Genomic DNA, 17,853 nt, shown 5'->3' with positions numbered 1-17,853 from the left:
GCTACGAACTGAGGGTAATAATCTGGAATACAGAAGATGTAATTCTAGAAGATGAAAATATCTTCACGGGGCAAAAATCAAGTGATATCTATGTAAAAGGGTAAGTTCTTCAGGACTTGTTTTCAAAAGAACATGTAATATTTCATTCAAAAATCAGACAAAAAAGTTATGTTGTTGAGAATATCCAATAAGCTATTTCTGTGACCTGGGCATTTTGCTCTAAATGCCTGCCTAAATTACTCAGCTGTATTGCATAATGCTTTTTTTTTTTTTTTTTTTTTTTCGTTCTTAAAATCAAGTCACTCTAAAATGACACTATTTGTTCCTTCCCGCTCAGGCAGAGATGGCACAAGAAGAGAACCAAGCCCACGGTTTGGCAAAATAAAATACTTAGAGAATTTGAACTGTAAGAGTTTACACAGCTGCAGGGAGATCTGGCATAATCAGAGAAAAGGGAATTATGAACATATCAGAAACGAGAAATCAGATGTTTGCCAGGTTATTTCTATTGGAAATATTTTCTAAACTTCATGTAGGGAGCATGTGTGGGTGAATGACCATGGCCATGCTGGGAGGAACATCACGTGTGCTTTCTGCTCTCCGTCTCCTTCCTGCTGCAGACAAAACGACTGCCACAGCTTCACAGATGTAACTGGGATAATCAGTAAACCATATCACATAACTAAAATGAAAAGGGAGAGAGCAAAAGGGAAGCTTGACACTCAGACCAGTTCTTTCCTGAGATTTTAGCAGGTTACTTCCTAAAATTACTTGCCTGTTTTGGAGTACTGCTTTGCACTTTTTGCTTCTGAGCAGGATTTGGATGCAGGTACCAGAAAGGCTTGGGGGGAAATTATGGTATAAGTGTTAGTAGGAAATACTGGAAATCTCAGATGCAAGATTGGTCGTAGATTTCTTGCTGTGTTTCCACTGCTAGAGAGTGAGATTAATATGCCAGTATGAATTGTGTCATTGTGGAGTCCTGGAAAAATCTGAATTTGTAGAGTGCTAGGCATATGGCAACATGAATTTCCCTAAAAAGTTGTTTCAGGATTGCCAAAGACTAAATGCAAAGAGCTGGGGGCGGGAGCACTGGGACTGATGGAGCAGGGAAAGGAGGATGTTTTCCACCTTGCAGGTTCTGAAAATCATGTGAACACAATAAGAAATCCAAAGTAAGCGTAAGGACAGGGCAATCTGGTAGCAGCTCTTACTTCTGTTTAGGGTATACCTACCTGCATTTTACCAGGCAAACTTGCATTAGCTCTGACCGAGCTGTGTGGGGCACCAGGAACAGTACCACTCCTTTGGAGTGGGTGATACTAACCCAGGTAAAGCAGGTGCTAATACAGCCGTACGGCCCCCAGCATGCCACAAGTGCAGTTACTGCATGCACTGGCTGAGCAAACCTCCCCTTGTAGTTCCCTGAGAGGAGCTGCTCTTAAATCACTGGTGTTTACAATGATATGTCCAACTTAGCAATAAACTAATGTGTTCAGAGCAGTAGCAGAGTAGCTCTGAGAGTGAAAAATTGAGGGAATAACTAGGAGCCAGCCTTTGGGCTGAGCTGTGTGATAACAGGAGGACATCACTATCAATGCCAGAGCAGTGTGACAGGGAGTGGAAAACTTTTTAATTTTGTGCCTTTATGATGAAGACGCAAAGCTCATTGTGTTCAGACATTGCATGTGGCACTGGATCTGTCCCCGGGCATGGATTTGCACTGGGGGACATGCCATGCTTGGGATTATTACTGTTTTTCCTGATTCCTTTTTGAAATAATGAGGCTTGCAAGGGAAAAGCCACACTTTGGATGTAGCACCAAAAAATGCTAATCTTTACTCAAGCTGTGATAAACTATCTTCACAGCTAAAATATATCTAGCTGGATCGTTACCTCAGTGGAGCTCTCCAGAAGAGAAGATTATGTTTAGGAAAGTGTTGTCCTTTTGTACCGTAGCATTGCACATCAGATCTTGTGCACACTGTAGCAGAAACCAAGAGGAAATCAAAAGAAAAAAAGAGAGACCTTTTCAGCCATACTTTCACCATGTTTATACCCCCAAACAGCAGCTGCAAACAATTTAGACTTTAATACCGAGCACTGAAATCAGTCTTTGACACTGACACAGTATTTATTAGTGTGGCACAACATGAATGCTGGGTGGTAAGTGGTGGGCAAATGACTGACTCTGTCTTTGTCAGTCCCAAAGAAGACAGACGTTTTGGCCAAGAGCAAATTCCAACTGGTATTTTGGGGTCTGATCAAAACAGAAATCATATTCTCACTCTTGGCTTTTGGTCATCACTGGCCATTGCTGCAGCCTGTGCCATGGTGGGGAGGTGGTGGCTGAGATCCCCGAGCCAGGGCTGTTGGTGCATGTCACAGTCCTGAACGGTGTGTTGCCTCCTACTGATTAGGTAGGAATTAGTAAATGATCATGCTTGTAACCAAATAATGGCAACCATAATTCAAGCTCCCCTGGTGACAGCAGTGCTTTCCACTGTGTGCTTGCTACAGATGGATAAAGGGCATGGAAGAGGACAAGCAGGAGACAGATGTACATTACAACTCCTTGACAGGAGAGGGTAACTTCAACTGGCGCTTTGTGTTCCCGTTCCACTATCTCCCAGCAGAGAAACAAGTGGTGGTTAGTAAAAGAGAAAACATATTTTCCTTGGAAAAGTCAGAGCGCAAAATACCTGCTGAGCTGGTTCTTCAGGTGTGGGACTTTGAAACCCTCTCTTCAGATGATTTCTTGGGTAAGTATGCAATGGATCTGCCTGAACATCACTGGAGGTCTTGCCAGACCTGTGTTTTGTAGAGGTACATACAGAGAGGTGTCTGAGACCCAACTTTTTGCTTGTCTTTCTCTGAAGCACCACATTGTAAACTTAGACATTTCTTGGAGAGGGAATAATTAGGAGCTCAGATAAGACAATGTCAGGGCAACACAAATGAACAACTGACAGTACAGAGAGATCCCCAGCTCTGAAGCTTGGGCCCAAGCTGCTGCATTGCTCCATGTATCTCATTTGGAAGCCACTGTTTGAATGCCTTTGTGTCTTTCTGGTTTCTGAGTCTTGTCACATTCCTTCTCCCTCCAGGCACGCTTGAACTGAACCTGAATGGATTCCCTCGAGCAGCAAAGACAGCCAAGAGCTGTGACCTAGACATGGTTGTGGCAGCAAGTGCAGAAAACAAGATCTCCATATTTCAGCAGAAGCGCGTCAGGGGCTGGTGGCCTTTTATCAAAGCTGGGGAGCTCACGGTAAGCAGCTCGCTACAGATGAACAGCTTTTCTCTGGGACCGATATGCTCTGCTAAGGTCCTGAGACAGACAGATGCTAATTTTGGATATGGTATCTGAAGAAGAATCACCACTGGCAAGCCATAGGGCTCCTCTAAATGGTTTAGTGGGTCCCCATAGATCTGGTTCAAATCATCCCAGGCAACCAGAGCACTTCGTACTTGTTCCTTGCTTTCTTCCACTGTTCATTGCCCAGCACAGTGGATGGGTAGAGTAGAAAATCAGGTGTTTACAGACAACTTTGTCAGCTGAGGAAATCCTGGGAGGAATCTCACCTGCGTATTTATTTCTTTACTATTTATTTCTCACTTCAGCTAGGGCAAAGGAACAGATTTTGGAACTTACCATTATTCTCCTTGACAGTGACCCATCTCAACTAGAAAGAGCACAGCCCCTGTGTGCTCAATAAGCCAATTTTTTTCTGGTTTAGTGGCAGGATACAATTGGTATAAAGGAATGCAAAGGGCAATGCAGCTTCCCCCAAACTCTACAAGACTTGTTATGTTTAGAAGTATCCTCCTAGGAAGAATATAAATGCTGCCCCAGAAGTTTTCATTTACCCCAAATCTCTAGCATAACAAGGCTTACAGGAGTGTGTAAATCTCACTCAGCATGTACCTAGCCATTTTTCTCAGGGGTTTCTGCTGCAGCTTCCCTTCATAATGTTGTAGTGTTTTCTGTGTATAATCTGGAGCTACTGGAATACTGAATTGGATAATGAAATACTGAAATACAGAAATTCTCAGTGTTTAAAACAACTTCTCAATTTTTCCTGTCTTTAAGGCCTCTTTGTACTGTTACAGCAGTATAGGGATTCTCAGTGTAAATGAAAGACAACTCTGATCCTCTGTTTCCTAGGTGGAGTGCATATATCTAGGCATGAAGTACATTCTGATGATTAACTCTGCACATGATCTTTGGGGTATGTCTATATGAAAAAGAGCATGAAGCAGAGTTGTGTGAGCTAGTAAAGAAACCCAAGCTGGTGTGCTCACGTGGCCACAGAGTACTTTGGGAGCTTGGACCTGAACCCAGGCATCCCAACAGTCCAGTCCAGGGATTAGTGTGGTTGAAGTCTCTTTAGGTGCATCCAGATCCCTTTGGGGATGCGTGCCAAGAGCTACAAGCTGCCTTCCTGTAGCATAGCCCTCTACAAATTCACCTGCTTTGGCCCTTCTCCCTCCCTCCCTCTCTAGCCTTCCATTGATTCTCCAAGGGTTTTCCTAAACCTCACCCTTCCTTCATATTTCTGTCCATTCCAGCAAGAAGAATGCTTTAATAAAAAGTGCCATCTTCAAGTTAATTGCCTTCTTCAGATTGCAGGTGACTGTGTACTTAGTGAATGGACTCTGCTCCCAAATCCCTGCTTTACCTCCATTTTCTAAGCCCTAGTACAGTTGATTCTTTCTCCCAGTCCACTTTCATCTATTGATCTCCTAGTCTTCCACACTGATCCCTTTTATCTGCATCCTTCTTTCAGCCCAGTTCTGTGCTGAATCCCAGCCATTAGCCATAGATTAACCCTCTAGTTTTTGATATCCATGAAGGTATGGGGTAGGAAAATAACAAACAAATGAAATGCCATTTGTCTGGTTTTCATCCATCACAGCAGATTTTATGAAGCTGATTTGATTTACCCACTCTTAATCATTACTAGAATCTTTAAATCTCTGAAATATTTTATTATTTTTTTCTTTGGCCTAATTGAATCTATAGTGGCAATAGTACTGAAGAACATTACCTGAAAGAACAGGGAAAAGAGAGCACATCCCTGTAACCTAACACAGACAGAAATATAAACAGATTTGTTGCTGTAAGTGAAAAACAGATTTTTAACCCATATTTAGGAAGCTCTAGTTTCCATAGCAGAAATCACAGTTGGTACTATGAGTCAAATAACTCATATTACATATTTCTAATGCAAGGCATAGCAGACATGACCTTTTATATGTGCTAATATTTTATTAGTCACTCAACAAGTTTTAATGGCTTGTTACAGTGAAAACAAGCAGTAAATCAACAGTTAAATCACATTATGACTTTTCTGAATTCTAGAAATTATCAGTAAGTTGGGGCTGAACACAGTTCTCCTTTTGTCACAGCTCTGAGTATCATCTTCTGGCCATTCGTCAAGAAAATTGACTGAATCCATCTGACAGACCACTATTCCTTTACTCTGAACAGAGCTCTAGGACTGCATGATATTTTCTGCACATAGATCTCACTTCTACCCACCTTCCTTTTGTGAGCTGAGACCCCACAGCTCAACTGCTCCAGCACTTGTGACTGGCTGAATTTCCCTCCTGTTGGTGGGCTACACCTGACCCATGTCGGAAACACAGCTTCCAGCTCGGCAATTCAGCTCACCCAGGTGTGCAATAGATAGAAGACAGGTCTTCTTGGATTAATTATGTTTAGGAAACAGAAAACACATTTATGGGTCTGGAAGAAAACACCCTACTTCTCTTTCCTCTTGGTCCTTGAACATAAGTCAGAACTTGGTGCCTGCATTTCCTTTGTGCTTTTTCTTTAATTGCAAAAAAATTATCTTATTTTCTTTAATCAATTTCCTTTGCCCTTGGCTGGTTCCATAATTTCTCTACAAGCCAAATCCTGGTGTGATTTACTAATAATAACCTAGGACTGGATGCTTATGTATGATCTCTCTGATCCAGGGCAAGGTGGAAGCTGAGTTTCACCTAGTCACAGCAGAAGAAGCTGAGAAGAATCCTGTAGGAAAAGCTCGAAAGGAGCCCGAGCCCTTGGAAAAACCACAGTGAGTAGGAACATACTCAGTAAATGAACTTGTGAAGGGGAATTCAGCAGGAGATGTGAAAGGTCAGGTCTCCTTGCTTCTCTGCTGGCTTTTCTCCTCTTTCCTGCTGTAACCTTGAGCAAGCCACTTGTCCAACTTGTGCATTGCCTTGCTGCTGGCATTTGTAGCTGGCACCACCTTCCAGGTTAGATTAAATGCTGTCCTCTGCAAGCCCAAATAAATACCATTGCTGAATGTTTGTCCTCAGCTAGAGTTCACATGTGAGCTCATTCCATAGCTGACCTGGCACGTGATAATCTCTTAAACCATCGTAACTTATGCATACACACACCACCTCACTTTGGCCACCTATAGAGATCAGATGAATTCTATTTATTAGATTAATCATAGAATCATTTTGGTTGGAAAAGATCTTTAAGATCATCAAGTCCAACCGTTAACCCAGCACTGCCAAGTTCATCACTAAACCACGTCCCTAAGTGCCACATCTACACGTCTTTCAAATACCTCCAGGGATGGTGACTCAACCACCTCCCTGGGCAGCCTGGTCCAATGCTTGGCAACCCTTGCAGGGAAGAAATTTTTCCTAATATCCAATCTAAACCTCCCCTGGTGCAACTTGATGTAATTTTGTCTTGTCCTATTGCTTGTTATCTGGGAGAAGAGATTGACCCCCACCTGGCTACAGCCCCCTGTCAGGGAGCTGCAGAGAGCGACAAGGTCCCCCCTCAGCCTCCTTTTCTCCAGGCTGAACACCCCCAGCTCCCTCAGCCGCTCCCCATCAGACTTGTGCCCCAGCCCCTTCCCCAGCCCCGTTGCCCATCTCTGGACACGCTCCAACACCTCAATGTCCCTTGAAGTGAGGGGCCCAAAACTGAAGATATTTTAGGTGTGGCCTCACCAGTGCCAAGTACAGGGGGACAGTCATTGCCCTGGTCCTGCTGGCCACACTTTTGGATACAAAACCTGCTGGCCCTGGTTTTGGATACAAACCAGGGTGCTGTTGGCCTTCTTGGCCACACAGCTGGCTCATGCTCAGCCAACAGTTGATCACCATTCCCAGGTCCTTTCCCCCCAGGCAGCTTCCCAGCTGCTCTGCCCCAGCCTGTAGCGCTGCCTGGGGTTGGTGTGACCCAAATGTGGGACCCAGCCCTAAGCCTTGTTGAACCTTATACAACTGGCCTCAGCTCAGCCTGTCTAGAGCCCTCTGTAGAGCCTTCATGTTTATGTGCTTTAAAATGACTGTATGAAGTATTTCCTACGTCATTTGTTTGTTTGGGGCTTTTTAATTATGAGAACCTCGGATATTAGGGAAAAAATTCACTGAAAGGGTTGTCAAGCATAGGGACAGGCTGCCCAGGGAAGTGGCTGAGTCACCATCCCTTCAGGCATTTAAAAGATGTGTAGAGATGGTGCTGAGAAAGATGGTTTAGTGTTGGACTTGGTAGTGTTAACAGTTGGACTCCATGATCTCAAGGGTCTTTTCCAACCTAAATGATTCTGTGATTCTAAGAATTATCTGCACACATTTAAAGATGTCTTAGTTTCTGTGTGTCAGTGGAAAACTGACCTCTGCATACATCTCTCTATCTTTGCATAAATTAATCACTTGCAGATGAAGGTACATAAAACGTGAAAATCAGGTCATACAGGAATGATACAACTTTAACAAATCTATCTCTAATTTTTTTGTACTTCATAATCAAAGAATGAAGATGCTTATTTTTCATCATAAAACTTTTTAAGTGGTTTAACAAAGGCAGATGATCTAGAAGAAGCATTTTATCTTTCAATATTTGTCACATTAAAAAATACTACGGGCTGAGATTTTTGCATTCAGAAAAAACGTATCTCTAATCTGTTTTGGCTCACGCACTTTGTCCTACTAAAGTAATGAGCTAGATTTTTTTAGAAAAAAAGAGAGTAATTGATGTTGTATTTCCTGCTACCAAAAATCAATTGCTAATCATAATGGTAATCATTGCATGTTCTGTTTAATTTTGTTGGTTTGATATATATCTCAGGATAAACACAAAAAAGGATAAAACAGCATAAAGGTAGAATTGCCAATACTCGTACAAAGGGTATAAATTTAGCCTGTAAATTAAAGGTATCAGAGGCTTGCTGAAAATTAACCTTGGAAAGACTTTGATTAATCATATCACCCAACATCTTTATCCAAAAGTAGGATGATTCATGCCTGACAGATGTCTGCCTGAAAGATTCCCAGCAACGGAAGCTAAAGCACTGTCTTACAGAGGAGAGAGGACTGGGGTAGCTCTGAAATACATATGGTGGGAAGCAGTCAGCCAAGGCAGTTTTAAGAGCGAGTGTCGTATGTAACAGGAGGATTACATGTGCAGGTTGTCAGCAGCATGCACAAAGGCATCATGTAATTTTCCTCTCATTTTTTCAGGCCCAGCCCATGCACCTCAGGGGCATTTTATCTGCAAATGGGCCAAGAGGTTGTCACTAGCCTGGAGGTCCCTTCTCTGCTGCGCAGCTGGCCTCCAGGTGTTTTGACCCAAAGCCACAAAACCAGAGCCTCCCTCAGGATCTTGCACTAGAGAGGCTCCACATCTAGGTTTTTATGATGAAATACACAGCCAACACATGGCTTAACCCAGTTCTACTCTTGAGATGTATGCCTCAACTGAAATTAGTTTCACTTAACATTACCTGTTTCAGAAGCAAGCCATTCAGGCTCCTTCTGTAGCCGCTCAAGTACAGGTGGGGTAGTCATCCCATTTACTTAACACACACATCTTAAGATGGATCTGGGGAAAGAGATGAATTATCCTCCAGAAGGTCCTTCCTCTCCACATACAGACAGCTCACAACTCACCAGGCTGAACACCTAAGTTTTAAAGTTAAGCAAAATAAATCCTAAGTGGTGTTGCTAAAGCAACACCAGCACGTGGATAGTAAATACTATTTTAGCTAGACCCTCACTGGAAAGGAAATAAACTATAGCTGAAGGCATTACATACCCCAGGTCCATAAAGCTGGTATTAAAATTTGCCATCTCACTGCCCCCAAGTGATGAAATATGATGTGGTTCATGCATGCAGAGTAGTCAGAATCAACAGAGAGAACAGATAAATGTTTCTGAACTTCAAATGAGTTCTCCAGGAAGAAGTGGATCTCAAGGAACTTTGTGTCAGCACGTCCATATACCTATGCCAATACTAAAGGTTCACTTTTTTTTTTGCTAATCATGGAGGCTCACACATCAATTTTTTCAGATTGTTTTACATAATTAATTTTTTAAATTAAGAAACAAAATACTTTCAAACCCAAAATTACCTTAAAAAACTACTAGAGAGTAACAGACTCTTTAATGTACCGGAGCAAAGGTGGACAAAAATTAAATGTCTGGGAACTAAAGAAAAACATGCAAATGAAAAATAAAGTGCCATGACTGTAAAGCACCACAAGGATATCCATCTCTTCATCTCTGCCAATCAAGAAAGGATGCTTTTGCAGATGCAGTCTTTATAATAAATACGCTGCTATAGCTGATAGGGAATTCTATTGCCTATGTTGCAAAGAAACAAATTAAATGAGCAAGTCTGGCTTCTCCCCTCCCGTCTTTAAAGGTTATGAAAAGCCCTTAAGGAGTTGAACACACAGACTAATGGTTTTGTTACTCAAGGCTGCGATTCAATAAGTACTCTTTAGTGCATACATTTTTTTAATAATTCCTTTTAACCTGGAAGGGTTATTTCTTGATTTATTTCTGAGTCTACTTCAGAATAACACACAGTCTTTATTTAAAAGATATTCAGCTAGTCTTTTAGATTTACAGACTTTCTGTTACATTGGCATTTACTTCGACAGGCTAAACGCTGAATTCTCCAGGTGACTAAGACATTGCTTGAATTCCTTCAAAAGGAGGAGAGACTACACCACCGTTTTCCCTAAGGAGAACATAGTTTTCCTCTCTGTATGCAGCCAGCTTTGCTGTACAGTGTGAAGAAACTCCTTGTTAAGGAGGAGAATATGACATGGGGTAACATTTGGAAAAAAATTAGGATCATGGATGCAGATATTCTCCACCAGAAGAAGGTGGCTTTTCTTTAGTACCCAGGCAAGCTACCTAGGTTTTGGGTTTCCTCTCACCTCCTGTTTCAGAAGGCCTGCTTTAAATTTCTTTTGCAAATGTGCTGTTTTGACCCATATGGCAGACCTGAGCTGGCTCTGACTGCTATGGCACCATGACTCACTGAGCAATCAGATGTTTTTGTAGTGCCACATATTTCAAATGCTTTTTTCAAATTTCCTTTTCAAATGCTAAATTCCTTGCAATGACCAGAAGGCTTTTGTTCTCAAGTTCAAGATGTCTGTATTTTTTCTTAAGGATTTATCATAGTCTTGTCTGTAATTTTGAACCCCTTATCCTGCCTTAAATTGGAGTAGTTATGAAGAGTGAACTGGAATTTCATTCTGAATGGTTTGTGGATCTTGGGCTGTGGAATGGATGGAAGAAGATTGACCCAATAGTATGTGAAACTTGAAGTTCCCTCTAAACTCTTTAGTGTATTCCTAGGAGTTAAAGGTCCTTTTCAGACTCAAATATGTATTTTGCAGCATGGTAGCTTTGGAAACAGCTGGATCTGCTTTTACAAAAGTTTTTCTTTTTTTTTTTTTTTTTTTTTTTCTTTTCCTTCCCCCTTAGCCGACCAGACACATCCTTCTCTTGGTTTGTAAATCCTTTCAAGTGTTTGTATCACCTGATCTGGAGAAATTACAAGAAGTACATCATCATCGGCATAATTCTGCTTATACTCACTGTCTTCCTGGTGCTCTTCATCTACACACTGCCAGGTGCGATCAGTCATAGGATAGTTCTAGGATGAACGTAGGTTATGGCTCTCACTGTAACCAATCATATACAAACACTCCAGTTAAAAATAAAATTCAGGCATACAGAATTAATCAACCTGAAACATCTCATTCCTTGTAAAAAGAAAACATAACTATTCTTACCAGAAATTGGAACTCTCTTGGAATATTTTCATGTCTTCTTTGGCTGCTCATTCAGACTCAGCCTTAATGTACATCTTCATTAATATACTGCTGCAGCTTCATTGAAAATGGAAGTTTGATTCTGCACCTAAAACTGAGTTTGAAAGTAAATTCCTCAATGCTATGCAGAAACTGATTTCTCAGACAAGTGTTTATTACAGACAAGTGATTAAATATTAACAGCAAAATCTGTATACAAAGATAAATGTTAGTTCAGTCTTTGCATAGTTTTGTAATTATTTGAACTGTTTTTCAATGACCTTATAAAGGCATGATTATTTTGGGATAAAAGGTTTATTAAAAAAAAGCTAAAGTTAAAATGTCTCATTTGCTGTCACATGCAAGCATTCAACCTGCACCTCTCAGTAGGAGCTCTGTGCTCACACACTTATAAATGAGGTAAGTGTCGGTGATGGGGGAGGTAGAAACAGAGATGGGAAGAACTTGTTTCAGCTGGAGTTTGAAAGTGCTGAAGGCCGCAGGAGGGATCAGGAAGATCCCTCAGCCACAGGCACTGTGGTAGCAAATGATCCTGTAAAGGAGAGGGAACAGGGAGAATCTTGCTGCTTGACAAAGAAAGGGAAAGAGGAATGGAAAAGAAAAGGGCTGCAGAGTGGAACAAATCATGGAAGATTAAAGAAAATAAGGAACAAAACCTTACACAGCTGTCAATGTGAAAATCCTCATCTACTGAGGAACACAGAAAACGCTGCAGCCTGTGTCATGCACAAAGCAAATGCTTGATAACTTAATGATCCCACTTGGCCTTAAAATGAGTGATTATGAATCTGAAGTAGCTATAGCAATCTTCTCTAGTCTCATCCATGGTTAGACATGTTGTAAAGGTGACCTTTGAGAAAATGCTTTCTATCACGCTCCACTTACACAAAGCGTGAGCACCCTTTGCAAATTTTAGGCAAGAGAAAGAAATCCTAGAAATGCTGATAGTTCTGCCAAGCTCAGGGTGCAGGAGTAGAAATGTAGGCATCTGCATCATTCTCAGAGGCCACTTCTATGGGAAGCCTGTGTGGTGCCGCTTGTACCTGGCCTGTTAAGGCTATGCAAAGAGCTTCTGTGATCCCCTCTGGCCTACAAAACAGGTAATTGCATTTTTCTGAAAATGGATCTCAGTGAAACTTCCACAGAGTAAATATTTTACATTTAAGAAGCATTTAGAGCTTGGTTTGGATGGGATGAACTGCTCTAAAAGTGCCTCTTCCTCATTCCACTGACAGTAGAGGCAGATGGCTAAAGGCAGGCTGAAAGCATCCCATCCCCACCTCATCCAGCAGATTGTGACTCAGTATTTCTTCTGAATTTCACATTCTAAGGATACAATAAATATAACTAAATTATTTAGGTATGTTAATAATTGCTTTACAACTAGGCATGTGGCAAAGGGCCACATTGGGTTTTTGCTTTCAGGCTATTTACCTTTATGTATTTATGTATTTGATATGACTAAGAAGTCAGAACACAAATGGTTGAATCTGCTCTCATCAAATGTATCAGTGCAAGGCAGCGATGTGGAAAGGTGCCCAAGTCCCTCTGTCTCCTATCACTCTGCTCTGTGCCCTCGTCTGGTACAGTCTCTGCTTACACAGCATGTGTGACACATTCCTCTGAAGCCACTTGTTTGTCGATTTTTCCCTATTTGCAGCTAAGCCTGTATGAAACAGAAAAGAAAACATCATTTCTCCTAATGTGTCTTACTACACCATAAATATTGTAAATGCAATTTAAAACTTCCAATAGGAGCAAAAGAAAATATTTTGGTGCAAAAGGTGGGAGATAAATTATGACAACCAGAGTATGTTGTAACAGCCATAAAAGCAATGGTTCTGATTTTTTTCCCAGTGTGTCAGGGAAGTAGGCCTGATCCTGCATGGCAGCTGCTGAGTCCATCTGTCCTTACTCTGCTTGTTTGCCCTTGTTGCCAGGACTGTGGCTTGAGTACCCAACCCATGCTGGAGGGTCCTCCTGCATGGCTCCAGGCCCAAGCCTTGGCTCTGGCCCCAGCAACAAGCATGCAGTGGCAGCAGTTCTCTTAGGACAAGATGGATTAAACAACATCTCCCTCCAAGTCCTAGTCTGAGTCTGGATGAGCAGGGACCATGCAAAGACCTGTGTCCCTTCATTCCTTGCATCCCAGTGCAAAGAGCCATCTCCTTCACCTCCTGCTGCGCCTAGGGTCTTCAGTCCCCTGCAGCACAATCATTCCTGAGCCCCTTGTATTGCTGAACACAGAGATTCCTTTATCCCTGCATAGCCCTGCAGCCTGGGCTAAAAAGGGTACCACACAGCCAAAACACAAGCAAGATAACTCTTCCACAACTCTCAAACCGCCTATCATTACGCTCAACAAATGTAGGCTGAGCTGGACAGCATTGTCATGTGGACAAAGCTAAATCAAATACCTTTTCATCATCTTCCAGATGGCTGCAAAGTAGCTGGAGAGGTAGGGCTGTCAGTAAATATTACAGAGACAAAATATAGCAGTACTCAATGCTGGACTACTCATATAGATGACAGATGTTATGGTTTTGCATCTTAAATGAATTTATGGCGACATGGGTTAATAGGCAGCGAGGAGTGAGGTTTATAGCGAGGATTGTTGTTATTGTCAAAGGCTCTTACCCATTTCATACAAGAAGACGGGATCCTTGTCCTGAGCAGTTATCTCAACATTAGTCTACAATTATACGGGCTCAATTTTGAGGCCAGCTGGTAGAACTTGGAGTTTTATCAGCTGGTTTCTGACCACAAATAGCTCATTAAATAGCTGAGTGCTACCATTGGCAAATTCAAGATCTGTGGACAAAAGATTTTACTCTTGGAATGGGAAGGCTAGCCAGGAATCCCCCAAATATTTGGAAATAATAGCCTACCACTTCTGATCTAAAAAAGCACGTCCTGCTTTGAGACATTTGGCTTGCAACAACAAACACTGCTTTTTGCATACAAAATTCTTCTCGGATGGGAGTAGATGTCATCCTTCTGGGGGGCAAACTTGAAAGATGGAGAGACCTATGCCTAAACTGTTGAAGACAGACTCGTGTTTGGGGTGTAATAATTTCCAAGTGCACGCCCAATTTCAGGTACCCTGTGTCAGATTTTTAGACACAAACTCACCTCCTGCTGGCATTTAAGGAGCAGAGTGGGAATAGATTCCCATCCATGATTTAGTGTTGTGGAGCAAGTTGGGCATTGATCACCCCTTCCTGCTCTAGGCTCCAGTTGTAGCTGATTCGATACGGGCACATCAAGGTGGGTGACTGGGGTCAGATGTGTCAGAGGATCATGCTGACCATATTGAAGCCAGCTCTGGCTTGGAAACATGCATCGGTGCCAAAGCCTTGCTGCTTTCAACAGGACATATGAGGACACAAAGCAAATAGTGGTCACCCACACCTGCGGCCACTGCTGTAGGTAGATGTGCTGCATTTTCAATCACTAGGCAAATCTTTGCACCAAAAGGAATTGTACAGGTTTATAATGCTACCAGCAGATGCCAAACAGCACATCAGCAGAGATGGGGCAACAGAGGAAGATGGACCTCTGCCTTGCTCTGGTGATACAGCTGAAGAACATTCAAGGAAAGGAAATTGAAAGTCTACTTTTAAGCAGGAAAACCAAAGAAGAACCTAACACCTAATCTACAATGTGAACCACTAGAAGAGGAATGGTTCTCTGTGGGGAAAAAAAAAATTAAAAAAAATCTCAGCTCCAGGCATATTCCCAGGCACACTAAAATGAATTCTTTATAAAACATTATTATTACATCAGCCAGAATGAAGAAACATTGCTGCCTTTGAAGAACAGAGATGTGAAACCACTTGCTTTAACAGAGTAGAAGGAAAGTGATAGAAAATTGCTATCGGACCTTTTCTGTCAGGGCCTCCCATAAAAGGGAAAAATAGTGAAAAACCCCACCAGATTACTGAATGGCAAGACCTTGAGCAAAGTATCTATTAATTTATCTCTCTGTCATTTCTATTAGTTCAGGAACGTACAGTGGCATGGTAATACTACAGGTAAGCAAGAGCATGAAATGCTTAAGCAGCAGCAGAAGTTTTGAGCTTGGCCAGTAGAAGCAGACTGTAACCAGTACATAGTGGGGGTTGCTGCAATCTTGCCTGATTCCCTACTGTAGGAACAGAAAGGAGCTGTTACCATTGATTTGGCTACCTGATGATCAGGTATATGACAGTAAAAGGTGAGCCTTACAAGGTCTTATTGACCCTTTTTGACAATTTTGCATACCATATAGCGATTAAAACCCAGTAGCTAATTAGAACAAAATAAAATCTTGTCTCACACTGCACAGTGTAGCAGCTCCCAAAGAACACACTTGCTGATCCTGACTCTTGCTACAGAAGCCTGCAATACAGAAACAACATTTACCTGTGTAAGCAAAAGCTACCCCAGCCCAGCTGCTGAAGTCCAGCTGTTTATTTGTGCTCACCTGGGGCATACCACAGTGTGAAATGATCACCAGACTCACTAGGGGTTAAGGATGGGACCATGCGCAGCACCCATTACCAGCTGTTTCCTATTCATAACATCCCAGCCCATCACCAAACCCTCAGGAAAACCCCAGCATAGACTTCCTTCCACTGCCACCACAACTAGGGAGCTTGAACTACCACAGCATAAAAAAAGGATTGGAGAAAAACCCACATAATTCCTAACTCCCCCTCCCTGCCCATTAAGTGAGACAGAGAAAAGCAGCACTTGATTTCCCTGTAAGCCAAGCTCTCACCAAGCCCCTGCTGATGCTGAGCCACCCAGCAGAGCCAGGACAACCGCAGCATCACACACAGCCCTGGCTCTGGCAAGATGCAGCCCTGAGGCTGTGCCACAGGACGAGGTTTCAAGCCCAGGTTCCTGCTGTGCCAGCCAGGAGATGCTTACCATCATCCACAAAGTCTTTTCTGCAAAACTCACCAGGTCCCAGTCAGTTCCTCTGTGCTGTGCCGTTAGTCTGCATTTCAGACGGCGACATGTGTCCTGGCAGCATGCAGGACCAGGCTAGTACATGGGCTCCCCAGACCGGCTACACTCACATCTGCAGCGCTTTCTTCAGAGACCTTCTCTGGAGATCTGTTTTCCTTTCTTTGCCGTGTGGCCCCTTGGCGCTGGTGCAGACCCCTCGGCAGCAGGTACATCCCTCTCCCATCTCTGCATGACCTTGGCAAAGGGCTGATTTGCTTCTGCTGTGAATGAGGCAGCACATCTGCCTCCCTCCCAAAATAAATGGGCTTTGCCAAGTGGAGGCTTTTCTGACAACCTAGCTGATGGACAAGTGTCTCCAGGTCCTGTGCTGGCAGACATCACACTCTGAGCATGGTGAATGCTCGCCTCTCTTCCCACACCACACTTACAGCACACTGTAAGAGGTGCTGGCAGCCTCTGAGTCACTGCACCAGCCCAACCCGGCATCTTGTCCTTGAATTGCTCAGACTCCGGAAGAGCAGGACATGGAGGGAAGCAGGGACATCAGAAGAACCCTTTCACACATGGGAGCGACTCCAGCAACTCACGCTGTCCTTCTCATCAGAGATGTGCTAATTTGTTTCTGCAGAAGAAAGAAGGTTTGCTGGCTATCATTTATATGCAGTTCTTTCTATTTTGGGGGGAGAGATGGAAATACATGTATTTGCTGACTGCCCCAGCCCTTTAGCACCCCACTGCAGCTGGACCCTTGGTTGCTCATGCTGAGCCACAGCTCCCTCAGAGGTGTCAGTGAGCAGCCATTGCACAGCCGTGGTTGCAGTGGGGCAGCTGCCACCTCCATACCTGCTCCAAAACGCCAGGAACGTCACAAAATAGACAGTTCAGCAGGTCAGTCCAAGGGGATTGATACTGACCGAAAAAAAATCAGCCTGCACCCCAGGAATGTTTCAGGGAGACTAAAGCTTTCAGGATAAACCAGGCTTCACCTCAGAGGTAGAACAGTCCTTTCCTACACGGGGGTGTAACCGTGTGTCAGGCCAGGTGCTGGTGTTTGAATTCTCTGTGTAGAAAAGCACCACAAATAAAGAGATCTGATGCTATTTCCTCCTCTGCCATGGACTCCTCTTTGCCTTTTGAGAGGCCACAGAGTAGTTGTCCTGCAAACCACACAAAGCATCAGTAACTGTCTAAATCTGTAAAAATTCCCATGTAGAGACACGTAACTATTGCCTAAATTGTAATAAAAGTAAAAGCTTTTGAAAATGTATCCTCCAATTTTCAATCTGTAAAGAAGGGATATCTTTTTTGAAAGCCTAGTCTTTGTACTTTTTTAGCTTCTTGCTAACATAGCAAAAAGGGAAGATAGCAATATGACTGGCAGAAATTGTGGATAACACAATTAGTTTTGGTGGGATTACCATACTGAAAGTGGCCATTGATAGCTAGGCTGCATTAATGTTGTATTGAGTATTGAATTTGTGGATTGGCAGAACAATTTATCCTACAAAGCAAAGGGGAAAAAAGCTAAGCTCCAAAATAGACTGTATACATCTTTATCCTGCAATTATAACTCTGAGAAACTAAATTCAACAGCTCTGTGCCTCTTTGCAAACTTAATTCTTTGTGGTTTTTAAGTCCAATATGAGATGGCCTGAATCTTCTGGGTTTGGGGAGTTGGATACTTTTTATTTAGTTTGGGGTTTAGTTTTGTTGGATTTTGGTTTGGGTTTCCCCCCCCCCCTCCCCAACAAACTTTCTTGCAAGTTAAGATTCTGGACAAATT

At 42.8% G+C, this 17,853-nt stretch overlaps 1 protein-coding gene across 1 annotated transcript in view; it reads left to right on the top strand.

The window, feature by feature from the left end:
- Positions 1–11,077, top strand: part of FER1L6 (fer-1 like family member 6) — a 108,869-nt gene extending 97,792 nt beyond the window's left edge. The window contains exons 37-41 of the mRNA XM_080381750.1: positions 2–100; positions 2,521–2,762; positions 3,108–3,271; positions 5,986–6,086; positions 10,765–11,077. Coding sequence (XP_080237876.1) covers positions 2–100; positions 2,521–2,762; positions 3,108–3,271; positions 5,986–6,086; positions 10,765–10,945 — 787 coding nt within the window. The 3' untranslated portion in view covers positions 10,946–11,077. The remainder of the gene's footprint in view (position 1; positions 101–2,520; positions 2,763–3,107; positions 3,272–5,985; positions 6,087–10,764) is intronic.
- Positions 11,078–17,853: the final 6,776 nt, after the last annotated feature.

The sequence above is a fragment of the Falco punctatus genome (assembly GCF_963210335.1).
Source record: "Falco punctatus genome assembly, chromosome: 3".
NCBI lineage: Eukaryota > Metazoa > Chordata > Aves > Falconiformes > Falconidae > Falco > Falco punctatus.
Note: the sequence above shows the minus strand (reverse complement) of the source record. Positions and strands in the feature narration are given on the sequence as shown.